The sequence below is a fragment of the Patagioenas fasciata genome, chromosome 5 (assembly GCF_037038585.1).
Source record: "Patagioenas fasciata isolate bPatFas1 chromosome 5, bPatFas1.hap1, whole genome shotgun sequence".
Lineage (NCBI taxonomy): Eukaryota > Metazoa > Chordata > Aves > Columbiformes > Columbidae > Patagioenas > Patagioenas fasciata.
In genome coordinates, this window is record NC_092524.1 from 8471534 (window position 1) to 8495295 (window position 23762).

The 23762-nt window shown below is 37.4% G+C and overlaps 1 protein-coding gene across 3 annotated transcripts in view; it reads left to right on the forward strand.

Annotated features, from left to right (window-relative positions):
* The window catches only part of HIPK3 (homeodomain interacting protein kinase 3), a 72122-nt gene that overhangs the window by 43600 nt on the left and 4760 nt on the right, over positions 1–23762 (forward strand). For all 3 annotated transcript variants that reach the window (XM_065838099.2, XM_065838100.2, XM_065838102.2), the window contains exons 3-15: positions 6467–6590; positions 10406–10525; positions 12467–12553; positions 13328–13512; positions 14266–14425; positions 14804–14927; positions 18179–18300; positions 18469–18593; positions 18702–18863; positions 19873–20169; positions 21016–21156; positions 22236–22471; positions 22751–22878. In XM_065838099.2, the coding sequence (XP_065694171.1) occupies positions 6467–6590; positions 10406–10525; positions 12467–12553; positions 13328–13512; positions 14266–14425; positions 14804–14927; positions 18179–18300; positions 18469–18593; positions 18702–18863; positions 19873–20169; positions 21016–21156; positions 22236–22471; positions 22751–22878 (2011 nt within the window). The remainder of the gene's footprint in view (positions 1–6466; positions 6591–10405; positions 10526–12466; positions 12554–13327; positions 13513–14265; positions 14426–14803; positions 14928–18178; positions 18301–18468; positions 18594–18701; positions 18864–19872; positions 20170–21015; positions 21157–22235; positions 22472–22750; positions 22879–23762) is intronic.

A 23762-nucleotide genomic window follows, 5' to 3' on the forward strand; every position in this document is an offset into this window, starting at 1 on the left:
GAACACTAGAAAACTGTACAAGAAAAGCCAAGATTTTGAATGTAAATCTATAATGCAGTTTTGCATTATAAATTGACAGCAACAATCTTTTCAAAGAATAGGGAGGAGAGCTCGTTGTCTGGCATAGTGTACCATACTTGCATTTCAAAGACCAAATATAAGTTAAGACATGACACCCCTAATCTGTATTCTGAGATCTCAATGGGCTTAAAAGCAAGACACAATTCAACTATGAAAGTATTCTTAAAAAAAAAAAATCACCCAAGTGAACATCCTGTCTGTAATGACTTTTGTTAAAGAATCCTATAAATTTTATTTACATAATTCCTATTATAATAAAATGACATTATGAATAAAAAATATTTTGACCATGAAGAAGATTTCAGAGACTTTTTAGTCCAGCTCAAGGGATTTGCTTGAGTAACTGTCGCCTTTGTACAATAATAGTGATTTTAATATGTAGGAAGTGAGATAAACATATGTTTATCAGATTGGTGGTTTATGTATTGTGGTATTTTGTTGCTGGAAGAAATTTACCGTAGCAGAAAGTTGCACTTGAGTGTCTTGTGATACAAGTTTCTTCCAACTCTACACACTTGATGGTTGTTTTTATTGTACATTATATGAACCTTTATAATGTAGACCAGTTGTGAGTATTTCTTCTGTTGATCCATTCTTCAATACTCTTAGTGTTTTTAACCTGAGCGGTGGTCCGTGACTGAAAGGATGATTGTATTCTGGCTTAAAAAAAACCCCAAACTTTTATACTTCCATCAGTCTTTAATCTCAAAGGGGAAAGGACGATTTCTTAGTCTACAATGAGGCAGGGCATTAGAAACACGTGCCTGCTTTTCTTCTATTATTTCATATGAAATTTGAGTAATGTTACTGCTCATTCATTCTTTCCTGAAACTCTAGTTCTAACCAGCGTTTCTTCTTGTACCTAAGTCTCTTCAAGTCTTTAATTTATATTGTCCTTCTCTGCATCTTTTCTATTTGATGTATCCTTTTTCAGATGGGGGTGACCAAAACTGAACACAGAATTCAAAAGTGAACACACACTATTCAAGGTGAGGGAATGTCACTAGTTTTGTATAAGGCATAATAATTTTGGTATGTCTTTGCCCTTTAAAAATAAATACTGATGTCCTGATTTTTTTTTGCTCCCAATTATAAGAGATTTTTCTCCAGTAATCTGTAAAGTTGTCAGATTTTTTTTCATTGGAAAACTGGTTGATTTAAAACCTATTAATTCTTGTGGGTAATGAATGAATAATGTACATTAATTTTCACTGTGGTTTACTGTACACCATATATGTTCTACTGCTCATCATTGTGTTGATCTAATTGCATATTTGAAATTCCTTCTGAAGTCCATCACAAATGCACTAGAGAGCCAACTGTTCTTCATATCCTTCATCACCCACAGATTTTGTCATGACATCATTCATTCCCATCGCATCCTTCAGATTATTGAAGTGCACTTGCCTGTGGGTTTTTTTCTCGGTATTGCCACCTTGATTTGGGTCCCTCTAGCCTGGACTGTTCCCAGTGTTCTTGCAGGTCTCATGGAAAGGTTTGAAGTCCTCCTCATTCATGGTAAAGATTGGTAGTTGAAGAAAGGGGACTGTGCTTGAAAAAACTCATAGAATGCTCATTACCATCTCTCATTTACTTCTTCACTGCATCTGATCCTTCTCTTAGACCTGCTTTCTTTAGAAGAATGATACATCTCTCAACCCATATCTGGTTATTCCTTTCATAAAGTATAGGCTTGCATTATGCTAGTGATAGTAATGGTAGTGGCAGCGGAAATGTTCTCAGCTCTGCGTCTGTTTTGACTTTAACTCCTATGGAATGGATTTGTTTACATGAATTCCCTTGATCCATAGGATGACCTTGAAGAGGTAGGATAAACATCCTACCCTTCTGATGACTTTTTTGTATTAGTATTAGTTATAATGAAGACAGCGTGTTGTATCCAGAACAGATAATTATTAGGTATTGTCACAACCAACAGTGGTAAATAAGGGTAGTAATATTTGCCTTATATGAGGACAGTATAAATTTTGTGTTGTATGCTTAAAATAGAAATGCTGTCTCTATTTAACTTCAACTATATTAATATATAGAAGCCAAAATTTGTGGAGGACCAGTATTAAAATTCGTATTTGGTATGTTTGAAATTGCAGAGTTAAAATGGCTTGATAACAGGCTTATATGCCTATTTGGAAAGAATTTTACTGCAAAATGTGTAATGAAGAGGTTAAGATTGCCAAGGATATACCAGCATTCCCAGTGTCCAGCATCTTTGGAGTAGGCAGGACCATGTGGGGAGAGGAGGCAGCTCCGTGTTCCTCACACGGCACTGTTGTCTTCAGCTTCTAGAGTGAAGTTGGTATGGGTGGCGGCTAAAGGGTTTTGGTCTTGGAAAGAAATCGCATAGATGTGTTGAAAGGAGTGGGAAACATGAGGGGAGAAAGGCTATTTATATCACCTTCACTCATCTGGTGGTCAGTAAAAAAACAACAGTGGCATGAGGTAGACAATAGATACATTGACCCTTCCATACTGCCAGAAGAAATAGAAGTTGTTCAGTCTTTAATCTCCTTTAATTTCCTTGATATGTGAGGGGGTATGTGTGGTGTGTATATAAGACCCTCAGTGGGAATGTATTTGAGAAATTATTCGTGCATTCGGTAGAATTTTTCATAAAATTTGCAGTTCTGGGAAGCTGCTGTTTTTATTCTTTCATGCTGTTCTTCAGTTGTGTTACTATGTACATTAACATTTTTAGTTTTTTCGTTTAACTTTTGTTCTAAATTTGATTTCTAACTGAAAACTTCTAGGTAATGATCTTTTGAAATGGCTCGACTTCTTACAGTTTTTTTGTCGTGAGATTTTTTTAATTTTGGCTATTTCTTGCTCTTTATTCTTTGTTTCCCCAGTGTAAAGGTTGGAAGAATTTTTCTGTTACTATGCTAATCTTTTGATTTTTGTTTAGTTTTGACTTTTTTTTAATCTTCCCTTCAGGATTTATTTCAGTTTTTTTTTTTTTTCTTTTTTCAAATTTGTTTATTATTGTTGCTTAGTTCTAAACTGACTAACATGCTGAAGCTAAATTATTTTACGAAATGTTCTGGTCTTTAAGCAAGTTATCAGAACAAATTGTGTGGTTTCTTTCCTCATGAGCTTACAAAAACATCTAGGGTAATATATGTGTTCCTGGTCTGCGATGTATTAATGTGCCTATCAAAACAACCAGCTGAAGCAAATAAACAGGTCATCTTATTAGATATTTCCAATTTAAAATTCTACTTCAAGAGTTGAGCTCTGCTATGTCAAGAGAAAGGAAGATTTCAGATGTGTTAGCCTAGGAATTGTTGCTTAACGAAGTGAATCTTTGCAGTGTAGTAATATTGCATTTTACCTTCTAAATGAGGTTTTCTGTTAATGTTTTTAGTTAATATTTAATTAACATTGATAAGAAATCAACATTGGTAAGAAGGAAATAGATGCTGTATCTGTGAAATTGTGCTTTTAATTTAAGTACATTTAAGTAAGATTTGGTATCCTAGAAAATTCTGGTGTTCTCCTTGTTGATATCTTGGAGTGGGTTGGCAGATGCTGTTTACTGAGTTGGGGACCACAGTAGCTTCTGGTGCATTGAACTCCTTGTTATCTGCAATAAATACCAAGCTGTGGGGTGTGTGTGTATGTGTGTGTTGTTTTCAGAAAGGGAAGTACTAAGTTACACTCTTTTTTGAATAATCTGGTGCTAAAACAACTCAGTTTAATGTCTCTGGTTGTAGTCAGGAAAGGGAATATCTTCGTTTTAAACTACATGTAAAAATGTTTCTTGTATGAAAAAAGAGCTGTGGTCATCTTGAAAAAAATTGACTCCCTCCTGTTTAACCCTTTCCTTCCCAATAGATTTTAACTGCAAGTTTGAAAGACGAGAGAGAAAAATGGTGCTTTTGAGCATGACATTAACAAACTGTTTATCAAAAATGTTTGAGCTGGTTAAGACCAATCTAAACATAATCAACCCCAGGTACAAGTTCTCCTTTATCTGCTGTGGTAGATGTGCTCCATTTTAAGGTCCGGCATGAGGCCGTGGTAGGAGAAGTTGAACCTGAAAACTTGGCATTTCTGTGGAGCAGCAGCTCTTCATCTTCCTCACTCCAAGCCAGCCTGAAAATGGTTTTTGTTCACAGTGCTGTAGTAAGGTGCGGGTAGCCCTACTTGGGAGCAAATTTATTTCCTTGTCTGTTATAGATGGTAGATCTGATGTTGGGAATCGAGGAGAACCAGTTTTGCCTCTCCTTAAATATGTCACTTTTCCTTAAACTTATAAGCGCTTCTGTTGGTGTTGCAGAACTACTTGGTGCCCATGAAAAACTAACAGATTACTATATTCGGAAATACAGTAAATATTATATTTTTTCTTGTTCTGTCGTCATATCTACCCTTATCCTCCTGTTATTTGCAGTCCCATCCCTCAAAAGAGACAAGCGACAGACTGACCGACTGGAGCTATTTTTATACGGTGCACATATTAACTGTAGAGTAAATGTAAGAGGTTTTAAAGAGCTTATTTTAGCAGAAGCATTTGTTAAAGCCCCTATATCCATAGGCTGTGTGTATATTCATTAACTATTCAGGGCTGTAACGTAATACAACAAAAGGAAGCGAGTTTCAACAGAGATCTGTAACAACCGTTCACGGGCTGGCACCCAGCCAGCGGCTGAAGGCAGACGTTTCTTACGACTATTTCTAGCCTTGCAGCATCTAGATATATTATATTTATTTCTTGGATAATGAAACCAGCTAATACTTACTGCAGTGTCATGATCCCGCATTATAAAAATACGTTAATGTTTGATCCCTAGAAGTTTATTGTAACCAAATCTTCGAAGGCAGTGGAAAACTGAGCTCCTCCAGTTTCACCGCCCCTATGACAAGATTTATTCTTCACATAATTGCATCCAAAACGGTTTGTGATAAGGATGGGAAGAACCGAAGCACTGGCGTGAACGGAAAGTGCATAAATATGTAACAGAATATCCTGTCCTGTAGACTTTCTTATCTGTGGAAAGTCTGGAATTTTCCCCGTGGCAGAAGCATGGGTGATTTCACTGGTCAGGGATGTGGGTCCTTCCCCGGTGGTCATGGTGCATCTTTGGAGCTTCAGCTCTTGGTCGACTATATATACCTACAAAATAGCATCGCTGTCCCAATGTAGCATGAAAATAGGAATTCATTCCCAATCTAGTACATGTTGGTGAATTAAAGAATACTTTGATAAAAGTGAATGCTAGAGGAGAAGATAAATGAGATATGTAGGAATTTGCTATGGTCAGAATTTCTGTTTTGTATGTGGAATATCAGTATGATACACTTCAGCGCATGCTGGTGTAAGATTTTTTTAAGCTTTTGAACAGATGAGAAATCATAGTTTTCCCCACGAGCATGTTGCCTGGTCAGCTGAATGCTACTGTTCTACCCAGCTGCAATAGGAGTTAACCTGATAGTTTTTACCACCTCCATACTTTTCCATGACATGTTAAGCTAACAACAAATTGTCTATTTTAAAAATAAATAAATCACTTTATAGTGTAATGCTTTAAATAATACTTTATATCTCTAGGTGTCTTTCTATATTAACATGCAGATATATTTTAACTATTTTTCGTTTTCTTAATAGCTTGAAAGAACTGGAAGGGGAGTTTTGAAAAGAACAAATGCAATTAAAGTGGATATCCGTGAAATACTTGAGTTTTGTTCCACAGGGACTAAAATGTTAAAAGCCCCTTTAGCAGCTCTGTCAATACCAATTTTTATGTTTCTTTAGTACAGAAATAAGTTCAAATGCTGTTGGTTAAATAATTCACATTTGGTTTAGCTGAAAAATAAAACCTGGTCTCTTTAGCAAGTACAATGTTTTTATTTAAGTGATTTTAAAATTGATTACATTGAAGTGATTTGAGTGCATTAAGGGATTTGCAGTTATGTAATTAAATTGATATTTTAAATAGCTTTAAGTGTACTGTCCAGTTGGGAAGCGTGCAAGTGGATTTTCAGATAGAACTTTGTTTGTTTTTAAGATGACTGTATTGCTTTTAGAATATAGTTGCAGGTGTATGATATTGAGTGGACAAATCATTTGGGACATACTGAAGGAAAGGCAAAAATGTTGAATCAGTGATGTTCTGGTTTTCAGGCATATCAATTATTTTCATTTATGTAACCAACTGGTACTTGTAGAAAAAAAAAATCTCAGAGCTGCGAAAGTTTACCATGTATTATCTAGATGAAGAAAAATTCAATTTCTGATTGTATGGTTTTACTGAAATAATTAGCCTATATTTTCAAGTGACAGATTTTTTTGTTTTTGTCATGTTGGATTGTTGAATTACCTTTTTTCCCTAAAGAAAAATATTCAGTAACCGTGTTTAATTTGCAGAGCACCAGAGATCATACTGGGATTGCCGTTTTGTGAAGCCATAGACATGTGGTCCTTAGGGTGTGTGATTGCAGAGCTGTTTCTTGGATGGCCGCTGTACCCAGGAGCACTGGAATATGACCAGGTAGTAGAATAAATTTCACAAGCATATGCATATTTTCTGCAACTTAAGAATTTCAGGTCATTAAATCCCAGATTTAAAATGTTGATATTAAGTAGTATTTCTTCAAATCTGTTCAGTGCTTTTAATTTAGTCTTATTGATTGTCCTAGAAACATAAATCCTGTTTCTAGACCAAACCGTATGTTGTGTTGCTTTTCTGAACTAAAATTCTATTTGTCTTTTTTTTTTGTTCCTTTCCTTTTTCTGTCTTGCCAAATAAATGTTAGCATTGAAGTTGCTTTTTCTGATGGAAGCCAAAGTTTGTGGCCACTCTTATTGTTGATTCACAAGGAACAAGAATTGCTGTTGCAATAATACTGTGTATATGGAATGGTAAATCTTGAAGCTGTTGAAGCTGTACCTTTGCTTTGTTGCAGTTTTCAGCATTGGCATTAGTGAGCCGATTAAAAACAGAAAAAAAGTTTCTAATGAAAGATGTAGCATGTTTTCTATTTAAGACACTTAGAGAAGTCTTTAATTTTCTAGCATAATGTGGAAAATTGGGAGGAAGATAATCAGCATTCTGACTATCCCCACATGGTTTTGTACTTTGAAAGTGAAGAAATCTCCTGAAAATCCCGGATGTAACAGTGCTGGCTTGTTACGAACTTTTACATCTTTGGTTCGACATTCAGATTAGGAGCGGTTCTCCAGCATGTTGTATAGGTTATCCAAATCCTGATCTTCGTGTCATGAGCTTTTGACTGCCTGTGCTTGCACATCAGACCTATTTTTCTAAAAATCCTTTTGTTAAAACCACTGTCAGGGGATATATTGATTTTTGTGTTGATTTTGGTAACATTTGATATTACAGCTTCCTTCATTCACACAAAATTCAGTGTTTTGTGGCTAGAAATAGGCCGTGAGTGGAACATGGCTTGAGGCCTTGATGCATTTTGAAGACCTTTGCAAGGTATTGCTTTCAAGATGGAGAACGAAGGAGGATTAACTGTATCGTTCATTATGTTCTTTAGGGAAAAATCAAGGTATTGTTTTTGGAATCTGTATAATGTCTCAAAAACTTCCAAGAACTTGGGAAATTTATTTAGCTCTTATTTTGAAAGAAACCGTGAGAGGAGATCTGGCCTTTCAAAACAAAAGTGCCAAAATATGTAATTTCCAGAATTACTTTCACTTTTGACCCTGTGCCCCTGTGTTCTGGATGTGGAACGCGGATTTGAACCACATCTTCGGTCACTTACGATGCAGTAGGGATTTGAATGGCAGAGAATGCTGCCCGTGCCCTGATTCTTTCCTCAAATTAACTCATGATTCATCATGGTGGCAGCAGCCCAGACTGTGAATGTGTGCTAGCGCGCTTACATAGCTGTCAGCCTTTGACTTCTGTGCAGAGAGCAGTAACAGTGGAGAGCTCAATCTCATGATTATGGGGATGTTTTTTTCAGAATAATATAGAGTCTCATTTGAAAAGAAAAGACCTTTTTTCCCCCACTGCCATCTTGTTGTGTGCAAAGCCCAGGCAGATGAAGGCAGTTTAATACGCTGTGGAGGGCGCCGACCTTCACTGCGCGCGTTGGTTCATCTTTACTCAGGTTCAGACAGCTGGGTCCTTGTGACAGCGTATTCCTGTCACTTGTTTCTTGCCGTTGTAGGCCCAGGGCCAACATGGCTCAACCTCTGAACACTGCCAGACAGTGCAAGTAAACAGCATTTTCGCCCATGACAGCCACCTTCCACGACACTGTACTTCATGCAGAGGGCTACAAGGAATTAGGGGCTAACCTTGATGTCCTTAAGATTTTCTGCTTGCTTTATGAGTGAGTGCGGAGTTTAAAAGACATCTAGTTAAAGACAGATCATTCAGGTTTGCTGGAAGCGTCAGTTAATAACTCATCCATCAACTTGTCTGATCTTCATGTCCGAGAAGTCGTGTTGGGCGAGGAGCCGTAACCTCCTCAGCACCAGCAGGAATTACCTAATTTTAGTCAGCCTTGTCATTGAGCTCAAGCAGGTCTGCAAAACTCGCTTCAGAGACATTTGATTCAAGGTTTTCATCAGCGTATGTGAGTACAGCAGTCGTGGGAGATGGCTTCCAAGGAAATTCCTTTCGTCCTGCTTTGTGGTGCGTGTCACTGAGTAAACGAACAGGCAAGGGCTTTGTGCTACATTTCCCCCTGTCCCCGTGGCATGTGGCAACCAACACACTAGCCCTTGAAAGGAAGCCCTTTGTTATTATATTCATTTGTGATTATATCCAGTAACAGCTGTACTCAGTGGAAAACAGCCATGTCTTCTGAGCTGTAATACTCATTAAAAACAGGCACAGGTGCTTAACTGCTGAATTATTGAATAAATGCATTGTCTTACCCCCAGTTTCTAAGCCTTTATAATATCCTTATAAAACAACTAAGCGATCTAGAAAGAGTTCTGGTCAGAGTGGGATTCTCTTCATTCTCTGCTGTAGGGAATTATGGAGGATACCAAATATCAACAATTGGTAGCATTGCATTTAGTTCCTCCCTGCTTTAGTCTGTCGCTTATTTTTTCAGCAGAAGCCTCACATGTACCTTTCTACTACGTCTCGTTTTTTTCCATTCTCAGGTGCTCATAGCTCTCGAGTTCTCTGTCTTCCATTGAATTCATCTTCTCTCCCAGTTTCTGGTTCAGTGTATTTCACTGTTCTCTTCTGATTTTTTTTTTTTTTTCCTTTTTTTCCAATCTTATTCCCTGGCTGCTCCACCTTTTCGAGGGTTCTGGCCCACACCAGCAGCTCCTCCATGGAGACATGTGGTGTGGGGCCCTGCCCAGCACCTTCAGCTCTCACACCCCTCTGACCTTCAGCCCTGGATGGTGGAATCTGTACTCACTCCATCCCAAGCTACAACAAGCTCAGTTTTCAGATATTGCCAATTATTCTTCCAATTCCTCTTTCTTGAAGGTGTTTTTTTAATTTTTAAAGAAGTATTACTTCTGGGATAACTTGCCGCTTGTACAGTGAGTTAACATTGCATGCACAGTAATTAAAAACACATTGCAGTTTGCTCTTTCAATAGATTTCTGTCGAAACCTTGAGTCTTAACTATTTTAGGGAATAATTTGTATCATGAACTATAACAAAGGTAATGAAAAATGCATAGTAAATTGTCTTCTACAATAAATATGTTTTAATCATTTAAGTGGAAAAGAGCATCTGACCATTTCAGCCATAAAACTAGTCCATTCCCATCATGTTCTATAGTAGGTTTTCTGAGATGAGGACAGTGTCTATTGATGGATGACTAGAGGTTATACACACACTTCTTTTTCAAGTGGAACATTTGCTTGAAATGCGGATTTGTCAGACGTGTAAGAGACTGATACACTGGAAACAGCAAATAGGAAGAATTTTTATTGAGTTGTGTAATGAGAGTATGCCAAAAAAATCATCAAACTCTGTAAGCAAAGCACTGCTACTAATTTTCCTGTTTAGAATGAAAATATTACATTTAGGATTCAAATGGGTTGAGGAGGTAATGACAGCCACCCTCCCCAGCTCCTCATTTCTGTGGCCGAACTTTAAAAGCTTTCTTATATAGGTCACTTCAGAGGTGTGTTTATGCATGGCTTTCTCGGATAGATGAGAGCGCAGTATCAAGCGCTCTGTGTTAGGTTTCTCCCCTGTGTAAGGTGTAGTTGTCAAACTACAGTGCTCTGAGGGTGGCTCATTTAGCCGTTTTTTTAGATGAAATAACAAGTGTTTAACTGTATGGATCAGATTTTGAAAATCAGAGGTAAATTATTCCCCGTGTTGGTGTTTGTTTTTTTTTCCTTCCTCAGATTCGGTACATTTCACAGACTCAAGGTTTGCCAGGAGAGCAGTTGTTAAACATGGGAACGAAAACTGCAAGATTTTTCTGTAAAGAAACGGATGCACCATATTCTAGTTGGAGACTAAAGGTAAACAGTATAACACAGTAAAAAAAAGACATGTTACTTTGTAAGCAGAGGAACCAGAGAGGCCAAGATTCACTATGATATGGTGCGCTCCCTTTTGCATCCCCCGTGATTTTTATCAGTGCCCGCTCTGTATCCCTTCCCTTTCACAGAATCACAGAATGGTTGGGTTGGAAAGCACCTCTGGAGATCATTTAGTCCAACCCATATTTGTTCACTTGCCCACTCCATTTCCCAAAACTAGCGCTCCAAACTCATGCCCATGTTGTCTCCCACTGGTTGTGTGGTGGCCAGTGAATGGGTGCCAGATGGAGAATTCAAATTAAGCCTCCTGTCTCCAGAAGTACTAAGTGATTTTGTGGTTGTGTGTTTTTCTTTGTTTGTTGTTTTTGGCTTTTTCCTTGCTCAGTCACTGCTTTTCACTTCTCTTTAAAGAATTTGTCTCCAAGGCACAAACTGCTCTGTCAAAATTTGTTCAAAACTGGCTTCAGGATCCGAAGTTTGTAGGAGAAAGGGGATTGAGAAACAGTGCAACTGTGTACAGCTCATTTACTTCAGATCTGCTAAACCAGTCTTTTTTGGCTGAAAGCTGCGATACAATGAAAGCAGACAAAATTTTTAAAATGTACTTTTACAGCCTGCACACCTTTCTTCTCTCTAGGGAATGTTATTGCACACTGGCCATAAACAGAGCTTTACCTTCCTATGCAAATGTATCTATATATTTTTTTTTTTTCCCCCAAATTGTATTGGTTCGTGGTGCTTCACTGAATTTACAGCAGATTTGGGGAGTCAGGAGGCAGTTGCTGTTGACAGAAAACTTCTGCAGTGATAAACAGCTGGGGAGCTCAAAGCACAAATTGCGTAACTCCCCACAGCAACTCGGTAAATCCCCGGAGCGCTGGGCCGAGCGGCTGGGGCTGGTGCTGCCCGAATGCTGCCAGGTTGGCTTATATAAGGATTCTCCAATTACACCATCCTGATTATTCCAGTTTTCTGAGTTTTTTTTCAGGTGGTTGATCATTAGGTGCCAGTTTACATCTGGCTTCTCCATATCAGAGAACCTAAACAACTTCTTGATGCAAGCAGCCCACCCTGTTTCTACAAGCTGGCACCTTACAGAGGTTAATTGTCTTAAATCAGATTAAATGCTGTTTTTGGGGGAGAACAAGAGTTTTGGTATGGACTATTGGCCATTACTTGCAATTTTTGTTCAAGTTAGTTTTAGAAAGTTTTTTTATAACTGTTAAATGTTAAAAGGTTTTTTTCCCTGCCTTGCCTCCTGCAACACGGACTCTTAAAACCAAACCTGCTTCCTGGTGCTGTCTGTGCTAAAGGAGGAAAATTGTAACGGAAAGTGGTATTCCAGCTCGTAAATCACTGTTGGGTGATCACATTCATTCTCTAGGATTGAACTGTTTGTTTTGTACATCAGTATTTAAAATCCTTACACCAACTGTTGTGTATGTGAAGGAATAGAAGTATAAAAATAACAAAAGAGAAGGCAAAGAGAAATCAATCAGCGTCTCTCTGGGTTTTGGTTTTTTTTTTACATGATATGATGTTGCCTCTGTTGGGAGTTAAAGGTCTGAGTTTGAGGAAATGTGTAAAATACAAGTAATAGAAAACCCATGATATATAAAAATATGAGCACACAAGAGAGTTTCATTAAATAACTTTTTGCTAGGCTTCCAGCACTTACTGTGTGATTTAGAAACCATCTCTTGTAATCCAGTACTGTGATCACTCACCTGTGAAATTCAGTAGTTTTTTTCTTTTCATTTAGAAAATGAAAGTGGTCAGCAAAGCAGCATACAAATATACAATTGAAATATTAATATTTTAAATGGATTTATTAGGCCATTAAATACAAAAAGTTACTTTGTATTTGTACGTATCCTTTAGTGTCAACTTCTAAACTCAGCTTTCCTTTTCTCTTTTGAGACATTGGAAGAGCACGAGGCAGAGACAGGTATGAAGTCTAAAGAGGCCAGAAAGTATATTTTCAACAGTTTGGATGATATAGTGCATGTGAGTATTAAAGAATTTTTCCTTGCAAATGAAATGCATGATTTTAAAACATTTTACTAGTTTGAAATAAACACTTTTTAGAATAGTATTTATTATCAGTCACATCTATTCTTCTTTGTGTATGTTGCTCTGAGGATAATGTCTAGCTATGTCAGTCCTTTGGGCTTTTAATAAAGATCTTCCTTTGTCATTGCTAGTTTGAAGCAATGGTACTTGTCCTTGTTGGGGGGGACCCTTTAATTTTAAGTATAATGTATACTTTCTCTTCTACCTTATCTGCCGTATGGATCCAGCAATCTTAACTAGAATAACTTCCAATATAATTCTGCTATCTTAAGAATATAATTCTCAGTACAATTATTGTTTTCTCACTTTTCTTTAGCTTTATAACTCTCCAGTCAATAGCAAAAGGAAACTTTTCATTCTCTTCCATATCCTGAAAAGAAAATATTTTTACAAGATTGGCATTAACACGTTTGAAATTCTTTTTTTGTAGATTACTTCTGTAGTTTAAGTTAGACCACATAAAGATCTTTATCCCAAATCTTTTTAAATTGCAAGTCCCAGACTGGAATGAAGCCTTTATAGGTTTTTAGCTGGGCGGGAAGCAGTGTTTGTGCAGCATGAAATCACCAATGCCAAGCAGACCGCACTGGGATAAGCTGGCAAATTCACTGTGCCCCACACCATAACATCATTGAATATTAGTGTTTTATAGCAGGAAGCAGTAACAGGAAGAGTTAAACCTATATGCACTGTTTTGTTCAACGCCAGGTGAACATGGTGATGGATTTGGAAGGAAGTGACCTGTTGGCGGAGAAGGCGGATAGGAGGGAGTTTGTCAGTCTGTTGAAGAAAATGTTGCTGATCGACGCTGATTTAAGAATCGCTCCAGCTGAAGCCCTGAACCATTCTTTTGTTACCATGAAGCACCTCCTTGATTTTCCTCATAGCAACCAGTATGTAACACACACAAATTATTTTTTTTAAATCTCCGTTGTAGTGATTCATATGTATAATAGTGTTGTTTCATCTGCTATCAGAGATAAAAGTGTTTTGTCATTTTTTAACATCTTAAAAAATTCTTCCAAGTGCTCGTGATATTAAATGCATCTACTTGGTCAAGGAAACGGAGTAACTTTTATTTCTTTTCTGGACATTAACATGTAGAGCAATAGTTTTTTAAGGTATCATATGCCCAATTGATAAAATTCCAACACTGCAGAAACTTAGGCTTGATTTTTAGAAGTATGAGAGCGAGGGTTGGCATTTCCTCTTGAGGTAAATGTCTCAAATACCTTCTTTTATGCATTGGTTAGTATGGAATATATTGAAAGTTTAGTTCTGGAATTGTGTATTACACTGTGGGTTTTCTAAAGTGAAAGCATTTCAGTGGAAGAAAGATCTGTCCATCCATTTAGTTTATTATCTTTCCTGTTTCTGTGCAACTGTTAGAAAATTGTATTAGATGCAAGGGGCAGGAAAAAGTATTTTTCTTGATTTTAATGTATGTCATAACAAAAGCTTGACATGAACATAGTAATAGTGGTATTTCTTTTTCCTGCTTCTATGTATGATGCCATTCTGTGAAACTGGAAACCGCGGTCTTCAACCTTTTATTTCCTTTCCTTTTCTTGTTTTGTGGAATTGATTTATACATTTAGCAACATGAAATTCTAATTAAACCAAGTTATTTTCTGTTTTTTTTATAGAGTGAAGTCCTGTTTTCATATCATGGATGTTTGCAAATGCAGATCGAATTTGTACGACTCAAGTAATCGCAATAAAATGTCACTTATGAGACCAGTTGCCTCAGGCAGTGCAGCTAATCTGACTGCGAGCTTTACCAAAATCGGTCCAGTTAGAAGTCAGGTAAAACCTACTTTTTAAACTATAAATTAATTTAATTCAGTTTCTCTAATTAATTTCATAATTGAAAAGTATATCTGGTAAGTGACAAGATCTTGTGTCCTTTACTCTCATTTTTTCCTATTGGTTTCATAAACAAACAGTTCAGAATTCCGTATGTTTCAAGATGAAGTTACAAGCTGGGATTGCCCTAGCAAAGCAGTGCTGTGTTAGAGTGCCCTCCGGTGGCCAAATAGGATTGTTTCCTGTGAAATATATTTAAAATTTTAGTTTTTATAAGTTATTTTAGCAGTTTATTATATAAGCTGGTGAGACAAGTGTGTGAGGGATTGATTCGTGGTTATAATGTGTTATAATATGATATTGAATCTGTTCCCACAGGCGTTAACTGCATCTGCCCATTCAGTTTTGCACCAAGGGATCCCGCTGCAGGCAGGAACGGCTCAATTTGGTTGCGGTGATATTTTCCAACAGGCTTTGATCATATGTCCTCCAACTATTCAAGGTATGTAATGGTTACAGTTCCTGAAATATGAGCATTTGTGTCTGGTAGCGGTATTTGAGTTTTCCATTATATCCACTTAAGCTATACATATTAAAGAACTTAATTATGTCATTAAAAAAAATTGCGTATGAGTCAGATTCAGATACATAGCACCTTCCTGAAAGAAGTAGAAAATCAACATCTGCAGAAAATTATTTAAGCAATTCAGAGCTCATCTGCATATACTACACACACATAAATATGTGTGTGTGTGTGTGTATATATATATCTATCTATCTCTGATAAAATAGAGGGACACGATATGAAAGCTGAAGCATAAAATGAGGATATTCTGAAATGAAATATGAGAGGCAAAAAGAAAGATGAGGGGAATATCAGAGTTGTGGTGGGTTTTGTGGTGGCGCATTTTTTTTTTGTTTCTTTTGGTGTGGTAGGGTTTTTGTGGTTTTTTGGGGTTTGTTTGTTTGTTTGGAGGGTTTTGTTTGTTTTGTTTTTGGTTTGTTAGTCTGGTTTTTTGTTTTGTGTGTGGGTGTGTGTGTTTGTTTGTTTCTCCAACTATGTCCTTAGGTATCCTAGGGATGAGCATAAGAAAATATGTGATAAATCTGTTTGCATAATAAAGTCGGGTCTCTTTAATTGGACATCCAGGTGAATGTTTTGGAAGACATCTGGAAATTTGGAGCTTAATTTAAGGATGTAGCTGCCCTAGGTAAACAGTGTCACATTTACTGTCCTATGGTTACGATGAACCAGGAGAGCTATGTAGAACTGCCACAGCTTTCTAGTGACTGAAAAACACATAACTAAATCTTTGAGAATGTTGTTTGCTTTGTGCTATGAGGAGGAAAGGGCAGCTTGGCTGAATTCTCCTGTATTACAAAGGATAAGATGGGTTTAACTTTTGTATTTATGGAAAGAAGTAGTTGTCAGATGGTTTGGTTATCACAAACATCTGGAAGACTGTGAGGTGGAAACGCTGGCACGGAAGTATTTCTGCAGTGTAGGAAATGACCAAATAAGGATGTGCATCTCAAAAAGGACACATGGTAATGTAGTTGACTTCTGTTTCTGTAAACAAATGCATTTGCATCATACAAACGTAGGTCTTATTTTTTGAGGAGTCTTTAAATCCTCAGTTAGGTCTCAGACCTTATCAAGCAAAACTTGTTTTTCTGTTATAATGAGCTTATCAGAGAGGAGCTGATGAAAAACAGCCTTTCTCATGGCAGTGATAGTCATTTATAGAGAGGGACAAGTAGTTTGTATCATTTGCTTATTAAATTAGCTAGATTATAGTCTTAATCTCCAAAGATGCAATTTATCTGTCTTGGCGATGTTCAGATTTATGTTGCGGAGATAAGATCTTGAAATGATGGAGTTTATAGGAAGTAGGGTTTTTTTAAAGAATTATTTTCAAAGTTCTCTTTAGTTCTCACTCCACAATTAGAAGTTATAGAAATCACACTGGATTCACTCTGGGGGGGAAAACATCTCCACCACACTTTTAACCTAAACTTAGAGCCCAGGAAGTCTACATCTCTTGAGAGTAAGACAGATGCAGCAGACTTTATCAGTAATGTTATTTGAGGTGGCTGCATCGGCCTTGGGTCCCAGACACTCATGAAAGCTCAGAGTATTGACTGATTTAAATGTGTAGCTTCATACACATCTCCTTCTGAGTTCCGAGTACGGCTAAGTGATTTCTGATTATAATTGTATCTATGCTTTACATACTGACATATTTCAAAGTTCAAAAACCCTGTTGTTTTGATTATACCTAGATGAATAAACTGATGACAGGGAAGGGAACAGTACAGGCAAATACTTTATCTGTGATCTGTATACTCTGTTCTTATTATGATGATATATTTTCAAATTTAAGTTCTGTTACAGCTTGAATGAAGGGAATATATTGTTTTAATCACGTAGGTAACAAGTTGCATTGCTGGCATGGAGGGAAGGGATATTAATGGTATCTGGCACTGCTTCAAGGTTTCTGTGCTTGGCTGCTTAGTCGAATATCTGAAGTTCTAAAGCTCGCTTCTTCTGCCAGAGTTAAGATGTTGCTGTTCTGATTGGATGTGTGGAAAAAATCAGTCAGCAGCATTTCAAAATTAAAATCTTTGGACTGCATGGTTACAACTTAGTATTGTGTTATGACATGAGAGAATTACATCAGATGAAGATTTTCTTTCATCCTTTATTGTAAAGATTAAAAAAAAGCCCAACACAACAACAAAACCAAAACCAAACACTTTAATCTTTAGTTCAGTAGTTCTTCAGTAGTTACCTCTGAACACCCATTGCTTAGTCTTTGACTAAAGCACAAGATGCAAAATGTATTAGGGGATGAAATGAGTATATTTGCCTAGTCAGTACGTTCTTCTAGCATAGCTGTTTGTTGCAATATTGGATGAAAAAATTTCCTCTTTCATTTTAGTTTAACATTTTTATCTTAAAATGTTTTTGTTGGTAGTAAACATTGCAGTGTTGCTATAAATTCCTGTGACAACAGAATCTCTATAAAGCATGAAATTCATCATTTTCGTATTATGCTCTTGTGGTAATATTCCAGTGATGCTCTGGTTTGCATTATTTTAATGAAAGGAGGAATGGGATTGTGGATTCTACCAAAAAGATTTTATGGCATACATGGAAAATTTTACATTGTTTCCCACAAAAGAGATGGTAACAAATAGGGACATTATACATTGGCAGCTATCAGAGCTAAGAGGAATGGATTTCAGCTGTCTGGAAACACAGAGCATGAGATGTGCAGAAATCAGCTGTGAGAAGCTTTGAAATTCAGCTCTGCTTACTTTTGTCTGCTTCTTTTCAAATGCTTTTAATGTAATTTGTGATAAAGACTAGAATGCTTAGCTTTGCAGAACTTTCTGCCAAAGTCGTTCCGCTTTCTAGTAGTCCGTTTCCAAACAGCAGCTATTGGCAGTTCTTTCTGGAAATTACACCATCAAATATTTGTGCAGATACGTAATGGCGCAAAAATATTTTAGGTGTTGATTTATTTGGTTTGAAAGTCTGAATTATGGAATTAGATCATAAACACATCATGAAGAAAATAGTCAAATGTTATAAAATTATCCTTCATCACAGAATCACACAAAATCACAGAATGTTAGGGATTAGAAGGGATCATCTAGTCCAATCCTGTGTTTGAATTTTACTTAGAAAATACACACAAGCCTCACGTTTTACTTAAAGCCTTAGGTGTGTGTTTTTCTCCCTGCCAGGAATTCCTACAAACCATAGTAAACCCGCCAGTTTCTCCCTGAGGGTGGACAATGCAGTTCCACTGGTGACCCAAGCCCACGCAATTCAGCCACTACAGATTCGAGCAGGAATCCTTTCTCAGGTTGGCTTACTTTAAAGTAAAAATCTCTTCTGTTTTATTATCAGTTATGAAGAGTTTTTGCCCTGTAGAGTCCTACTGCAGTCCCCCTTCTGTTTTGTGCTGAGCTACAGCAGCTGATGTAAACTGAATTATTCCCTGTGTCACGAAATCTTCTCTGTGTCACAACAGACGTGGTCGAATCAGACCCAGCAAATCCTGGTTCCCGCATGGCAGCAAGTAGCGCCGGTGGCAGCTCCGGCGACATCTCTGGCTTCTGATCCTGTGGCTGGCCCACAGAGGCTCGGGGACTGGGGGTAAGTCCACGTATTTTTGGGCAATACCTTAATGGCTTTGGTTTAGCAAGATCTGTGGATGTTGATGCAAACAAGTTGCAATTGAAACCTTCCTTTATTTTTCCTCAGGAAGATGATTACCCAGGGCACGCCTTACAGTTCGATGATACCGCAGCCTGTTTTAACACATCAGATAACCTTGTCTGCCCCTCAGCCGATTAGCGTGGGCATCGCCCACGTCGTCTGGCCTCAGCCTGCAGCGACCAAGAGGAACAAACTCTGTCAGAACAGGTCGGTAGAATTGTTACTGACCTTCAGATATAGTGGATCTGTAGTTCCCCTTCAGTGGGCAGGAGAACAGGCTGTCAAAGTGACATGTTCATTAGCGACAATTATACTTAAATAGTCTCTGGGAAAATTTGGTCTTTGTGCCCTAAGTTTTCAGTGTTATTTTGGTAATAAAGAGCAGATGGAAAAATACTTGTTATAGCAAGAGGTTTTAATTCCTGTTGATTAGCATGTGCCTGTCATGATATTTAAGTTGTCTTCATAGCCTTTGGGAAGGTATAAGGATATTTTGAGGTAGCTCTGATGGGATATTCCTAAGCTTATGTGCATGAGGATATATCACCTCTAGACAACTAAAAATAAAGAGGTGCTATATAACAGGGTTGCAGTAGGCCTTACAAACATCTTAAGAATAGTCTATCTTTCACTGGTGGCCAAAAATACTTTAGCTGCTTGCTGAAGAAAATGTGCCCCACTGCCATACGAAGTATTTTCAAAGGTGTGGGATGCTCAATAAAGGGGGAAGGACAGGCCAGAGGGCAATTTCAGCAGTCTTGTTTTACACAAGGATTTTATCTGGAGGTTACCAGCTTTTATTTTCAGAGAGAATCTTTGCAGGAAATCTGGCCAAATTTAGTTGGCTTGTATTTCACCCCAAAGCTGTGAAAGATGTTTATTAGAAAAAAAAAAAAAAAAAAAGAAAATAGGATTTTCAATGTATTGTATTCAATATTGTTGCAAATTTCAGTATTAAATATTACGCAGGTTGGATGTGGCAATGTAGCTTCTTTTTAGCATGTTTCTTTTTCTTAAAAAAAAATTAACGTCTGAAATCATGTGTGTGAATTATTTATGACTGTGTTTCCTGTTTTGTGTTTTCCTTTGTAATAGTTTTGAAAATTAGTGGTTTAACATACATTGCTTGCTTTGTTTTTTTTTTTTTTAAATAGGAGAGTTTTCAGGTCTGTTGGTAGAGGGTCACTAAATGTCAAACGCTGTGTTTTCTTCGCAGGAGCAATGTGTTACAAAATACCAATATCCAAAATTCAGCCTTTATATCTCCAAAGATACTTAACCTGAAGGCTGTAAAGAGAATAAGTTGTATAGAAGCACAGGACAATCATAACTCAGAAGGACAGGAAAGTAACTGTTGCGAAGCATCGGTCAGGCTGGACCCTGATTCATCTCTTTCAACCAAACAGCGCCAGGCGATCTTCATTGCCGGTTCCCCCAGCCCAGCGGTCAGCGTCATCACCATCAGCAGTGACACGGATGAAGACGACATAGGACAACCACATTCACTGAGAGAGTAAGAATCGATGTTTACTTTTAGTAAGGTGTTACTTAAATATAGCAGTCTTAGAACAGCTAATGTATTAGATGAATCTGAATTAAAAAAAGACAAAGAATGCGCTTTAATCAAATTTCACTAATAAGTTAACTCTGGAGCAGTGTATTATATGAAAGTGAAAACCACTTCAAAAGTACCTCATTCATCTATATACATCAGGCATTTTCAAACCAGGATCCTTTTAGGTCCAGCATCCTCTTTTTTTCTTAATACTGTCGTACCCCATCTCTTTGTTGAAGATTAGTCCTCTGGCTTTCTATAATCAATGTTACCATTCTAGCAGTAGCACCCAGTAGATAGTATTACATACGGGTAAAAAATCCTTTTCTAACAGTATTTGGATATAAAAGCAGACGCTGAGTATGGTCCCCCAGAGGAGTTTTCTTTCTCAAAGCTCTCAAAGCATGTGTCATTTTAAATGAGGGCTTAAAAATGTAATGTTTTACTTTAGTTTTACTTCTGATGATTCTGAACTGGAGGAACTTGTGTTTTAAATCTAGATATTGTCAAATATTTCAAGGCTCTGAACTGATGTAGTAAAATTGTTTATCTGCTTGTTTTAGTATCGATTCAGTTAAATCATTTAGTGGGTTTAAAAAAAAAGCATATTTAGCTTAGAATTTCCAGAAGAACTCTGGAAAGATTTAAGACCTGCTTTGGAAGTAAAAGAAGTGATGTTGATTTGCATTTAAGGGATCTTTTCTAATATTCGATGCCTTTTTATTCCGTAATTACACCTAAGTCAGTGGTGTACAGGAGAATGAGTGAGCAGTGCTAAGTTTGCTGACGCTGTGTGTGTGGTAGGTGCAAAGGCAGCCTGGAGTGCGAAGCCTGCCAGAACACCCTCAACATCGACCGCGTCTGCTCCCTCAGCAGCCCCGACAGCACGCTCAGCACCAGCTCCTCAGGACAGTCCAGTCCGTCTCCTTGCAAGAGATCCAACAGGTAAAAAGCTGTGCTCCTTTCAGTGAAAAGAAGGATGCAGCACACTTGGTTTATGATAAAAAATGCGAAGGTTTTGTTATGTTGCCCTCTGGTGATGCTAAATGATGTATTTAAAAATTATTTGCCTACTGATGCACAGCATAGACTGTTCTTTTACTGTTCCTAACAGATCCATCTTGTTACCCTGGAAGTTTTCAGATTACTGAATTAATGGTGTTTACTCAGAAAAGATAAACATGTTGTATGCAACCTCTTTTACAACAAAACTCCTCTAAGGTTGCAAAATTAAGTAAACCAAAGTAGAATGTGACAGATTTGAAGTTACCAGAACATCTTTAGTTTTTGGACACTCTTGTTGTCCCATTGTGTGTTTTGTTTTGTAATCTTTAATGAACATTGCTGCCCTTTTTATTCTACTAAAACGTCTATTCCCTAACGTAATCATAAGCTTTCCTTATGTGAACACAGCTTTTAAATAGTTTTATCTTCACTGCTTGATGTCTAGCTTAAGCCTTGGCTTTTGCACTTTATTTAAAATTCGCTCTTAGAAAAACATTCAACATAGCTCTGAAAATAAGTGGCGTTTTTGCTACAGTACCTGATAATAAAGCATCTGCCTGTGTGACACTCACAAGACATGGACCTGTGACACAGTCAGAAGGTCCCACTGACTTGGGATGTTCTGGTTGGGGCTTTTCCTCTTATTTCAGTCCCTCCCCTTCTGGTCCTTATATGTTGAACCTTTAGTTGTAGCTGTGGGTATGTGGCACTTCTACAAATCAGGTTCCTAGCTATGATTTTGGGGACCAAGAAGCATTTGGAATACGTAGTTGCTGGTATTAGTGAAAGGTTTGAGTCAATATGATTTACCCATTGGTTTTATTGTCTTAGTTTAATCACCATGCTATAAGGACCTGTTACACTAGCTATAAAATCACCAGAGGACTTCACCATATAGAATCATTTTTATCCACCTCTGAGTGGTTTCACTTCCATAAATTTTATGTGCTAATTTAATAAAATGCATCTGTATTACAAAAATGTGTTTGTTTCAGTGCAATGCTTTTGTTTTTCGATAGTATATCAGATGACGAACAGGAAAGTGGATGTGATACGGTGGATGGTTCCCCAACTTCAGACTCTTCAGGACATGACAGCCCATTTGTGGAAAATGGCTTTGTAGCTAATACCAATAAAAACAAGGAAGCAAGAGCATCAGTTAATCCTGAAACCAAATCAGCTGTTTGCACAGTAGTTGTACCACCAATGAGACTTGGGAACAGGTTACGTTTTGATGGACAGATGGTGAATACAGGTAAGTTAGTTCAGGTGTTTTTTTTCTTTCTATGACAGTAATTAAGAACAGAAGTGTGAAAATTTATTCAGTAGCTGTACATATGAAGATTTTGACCTACTCATATATCTGGTGATCTGTAATAAACACTTCTAAATTGTGGGGGTTTTTAAGACTTTAATTAGTGTATTATTTTATTATTTCTCCCTGTGTGCTGAAGCAAATGAAACTTTGTCTGACTTTTGTTAGAAGAGAATAGTGACAACAAAAACATAACATTGTTCATTTATATCTTGGAAGATGGTACGTGCCAGCCACTGAAAAAGGGTCGGTCTGTCCTGGGAAGAATAAACCACTCTTCTATTGTAGGAAACCGTCAGCAAAAACTGACATCAGCATTCCATCAGCAACACATAAACTTCAGTCAGGTATGTGTATTTACCTCAAAGAAGTATTTTTTTCTGCCTTGAGGTTCCAAACATGCTGAATGCTCACAATTTCAATTGCTGTAAATGGCAACTGCAGGTTTTCCACACCTTGATTGCAGAAGTGTTCAAATCTTGAAAGTGGATTTCGACTTACTGGGCAAGTCATAAGTATTTTTCACTTTTGGTAATTTTCTTTAAAGCAGCTGACTTTATTTTTTAAAATGATAGACAAGCCATACTGGGAAAATTATCAATGCCTTCACAACATCAAAGCATGAGACACAATGAAAAATGTGTTAGCATATTTTTTTCCCTACATCCAAATGCTTAAATGCTCATAGTGTGCAGTTAAACTAGGGTTTTATTTCAGTCTTGTTCTGTTAGTAGCATGTGGGAAATACTTGTAGCTTGAAGACTGAGAGATGGGATAGAGCTTAAGAGAACCAACTGTTTCTTACCCTTGCTGCTGGGTAGTGAAGCTGGAGGGGGAAGAGGTGGTGATTGTACTTCAATCCAATGTTGGAAGATACCCAAAGCTGATATAAAAGCTTCTTCTATCATTACTCAAAAATATAGTAAATGTCTGCTTTGGCTGGGAACTGAAGTTGACACATGACATCAAGTTTAAACCCCTTTTAATTAATCAGTTTTGAGCTGTAGCTGCATTGAGCTTTTGATTAGATATGTAGAGGTACATTTAATACAAGAGCAGCACCTGTTTGTATGAGTCTTGCAGAGTAACTGTGAATAGTAAATTCTAAGTTAAATACTAAAGGCAAGCATGCTATATGTAGATAAGAGGATTTCCCAATAATGACTTCAATAGTTTAGATTGAAAGAAACATTTGAGTGGGTGACACCGTGTCCCCTTCTGCATAACTATG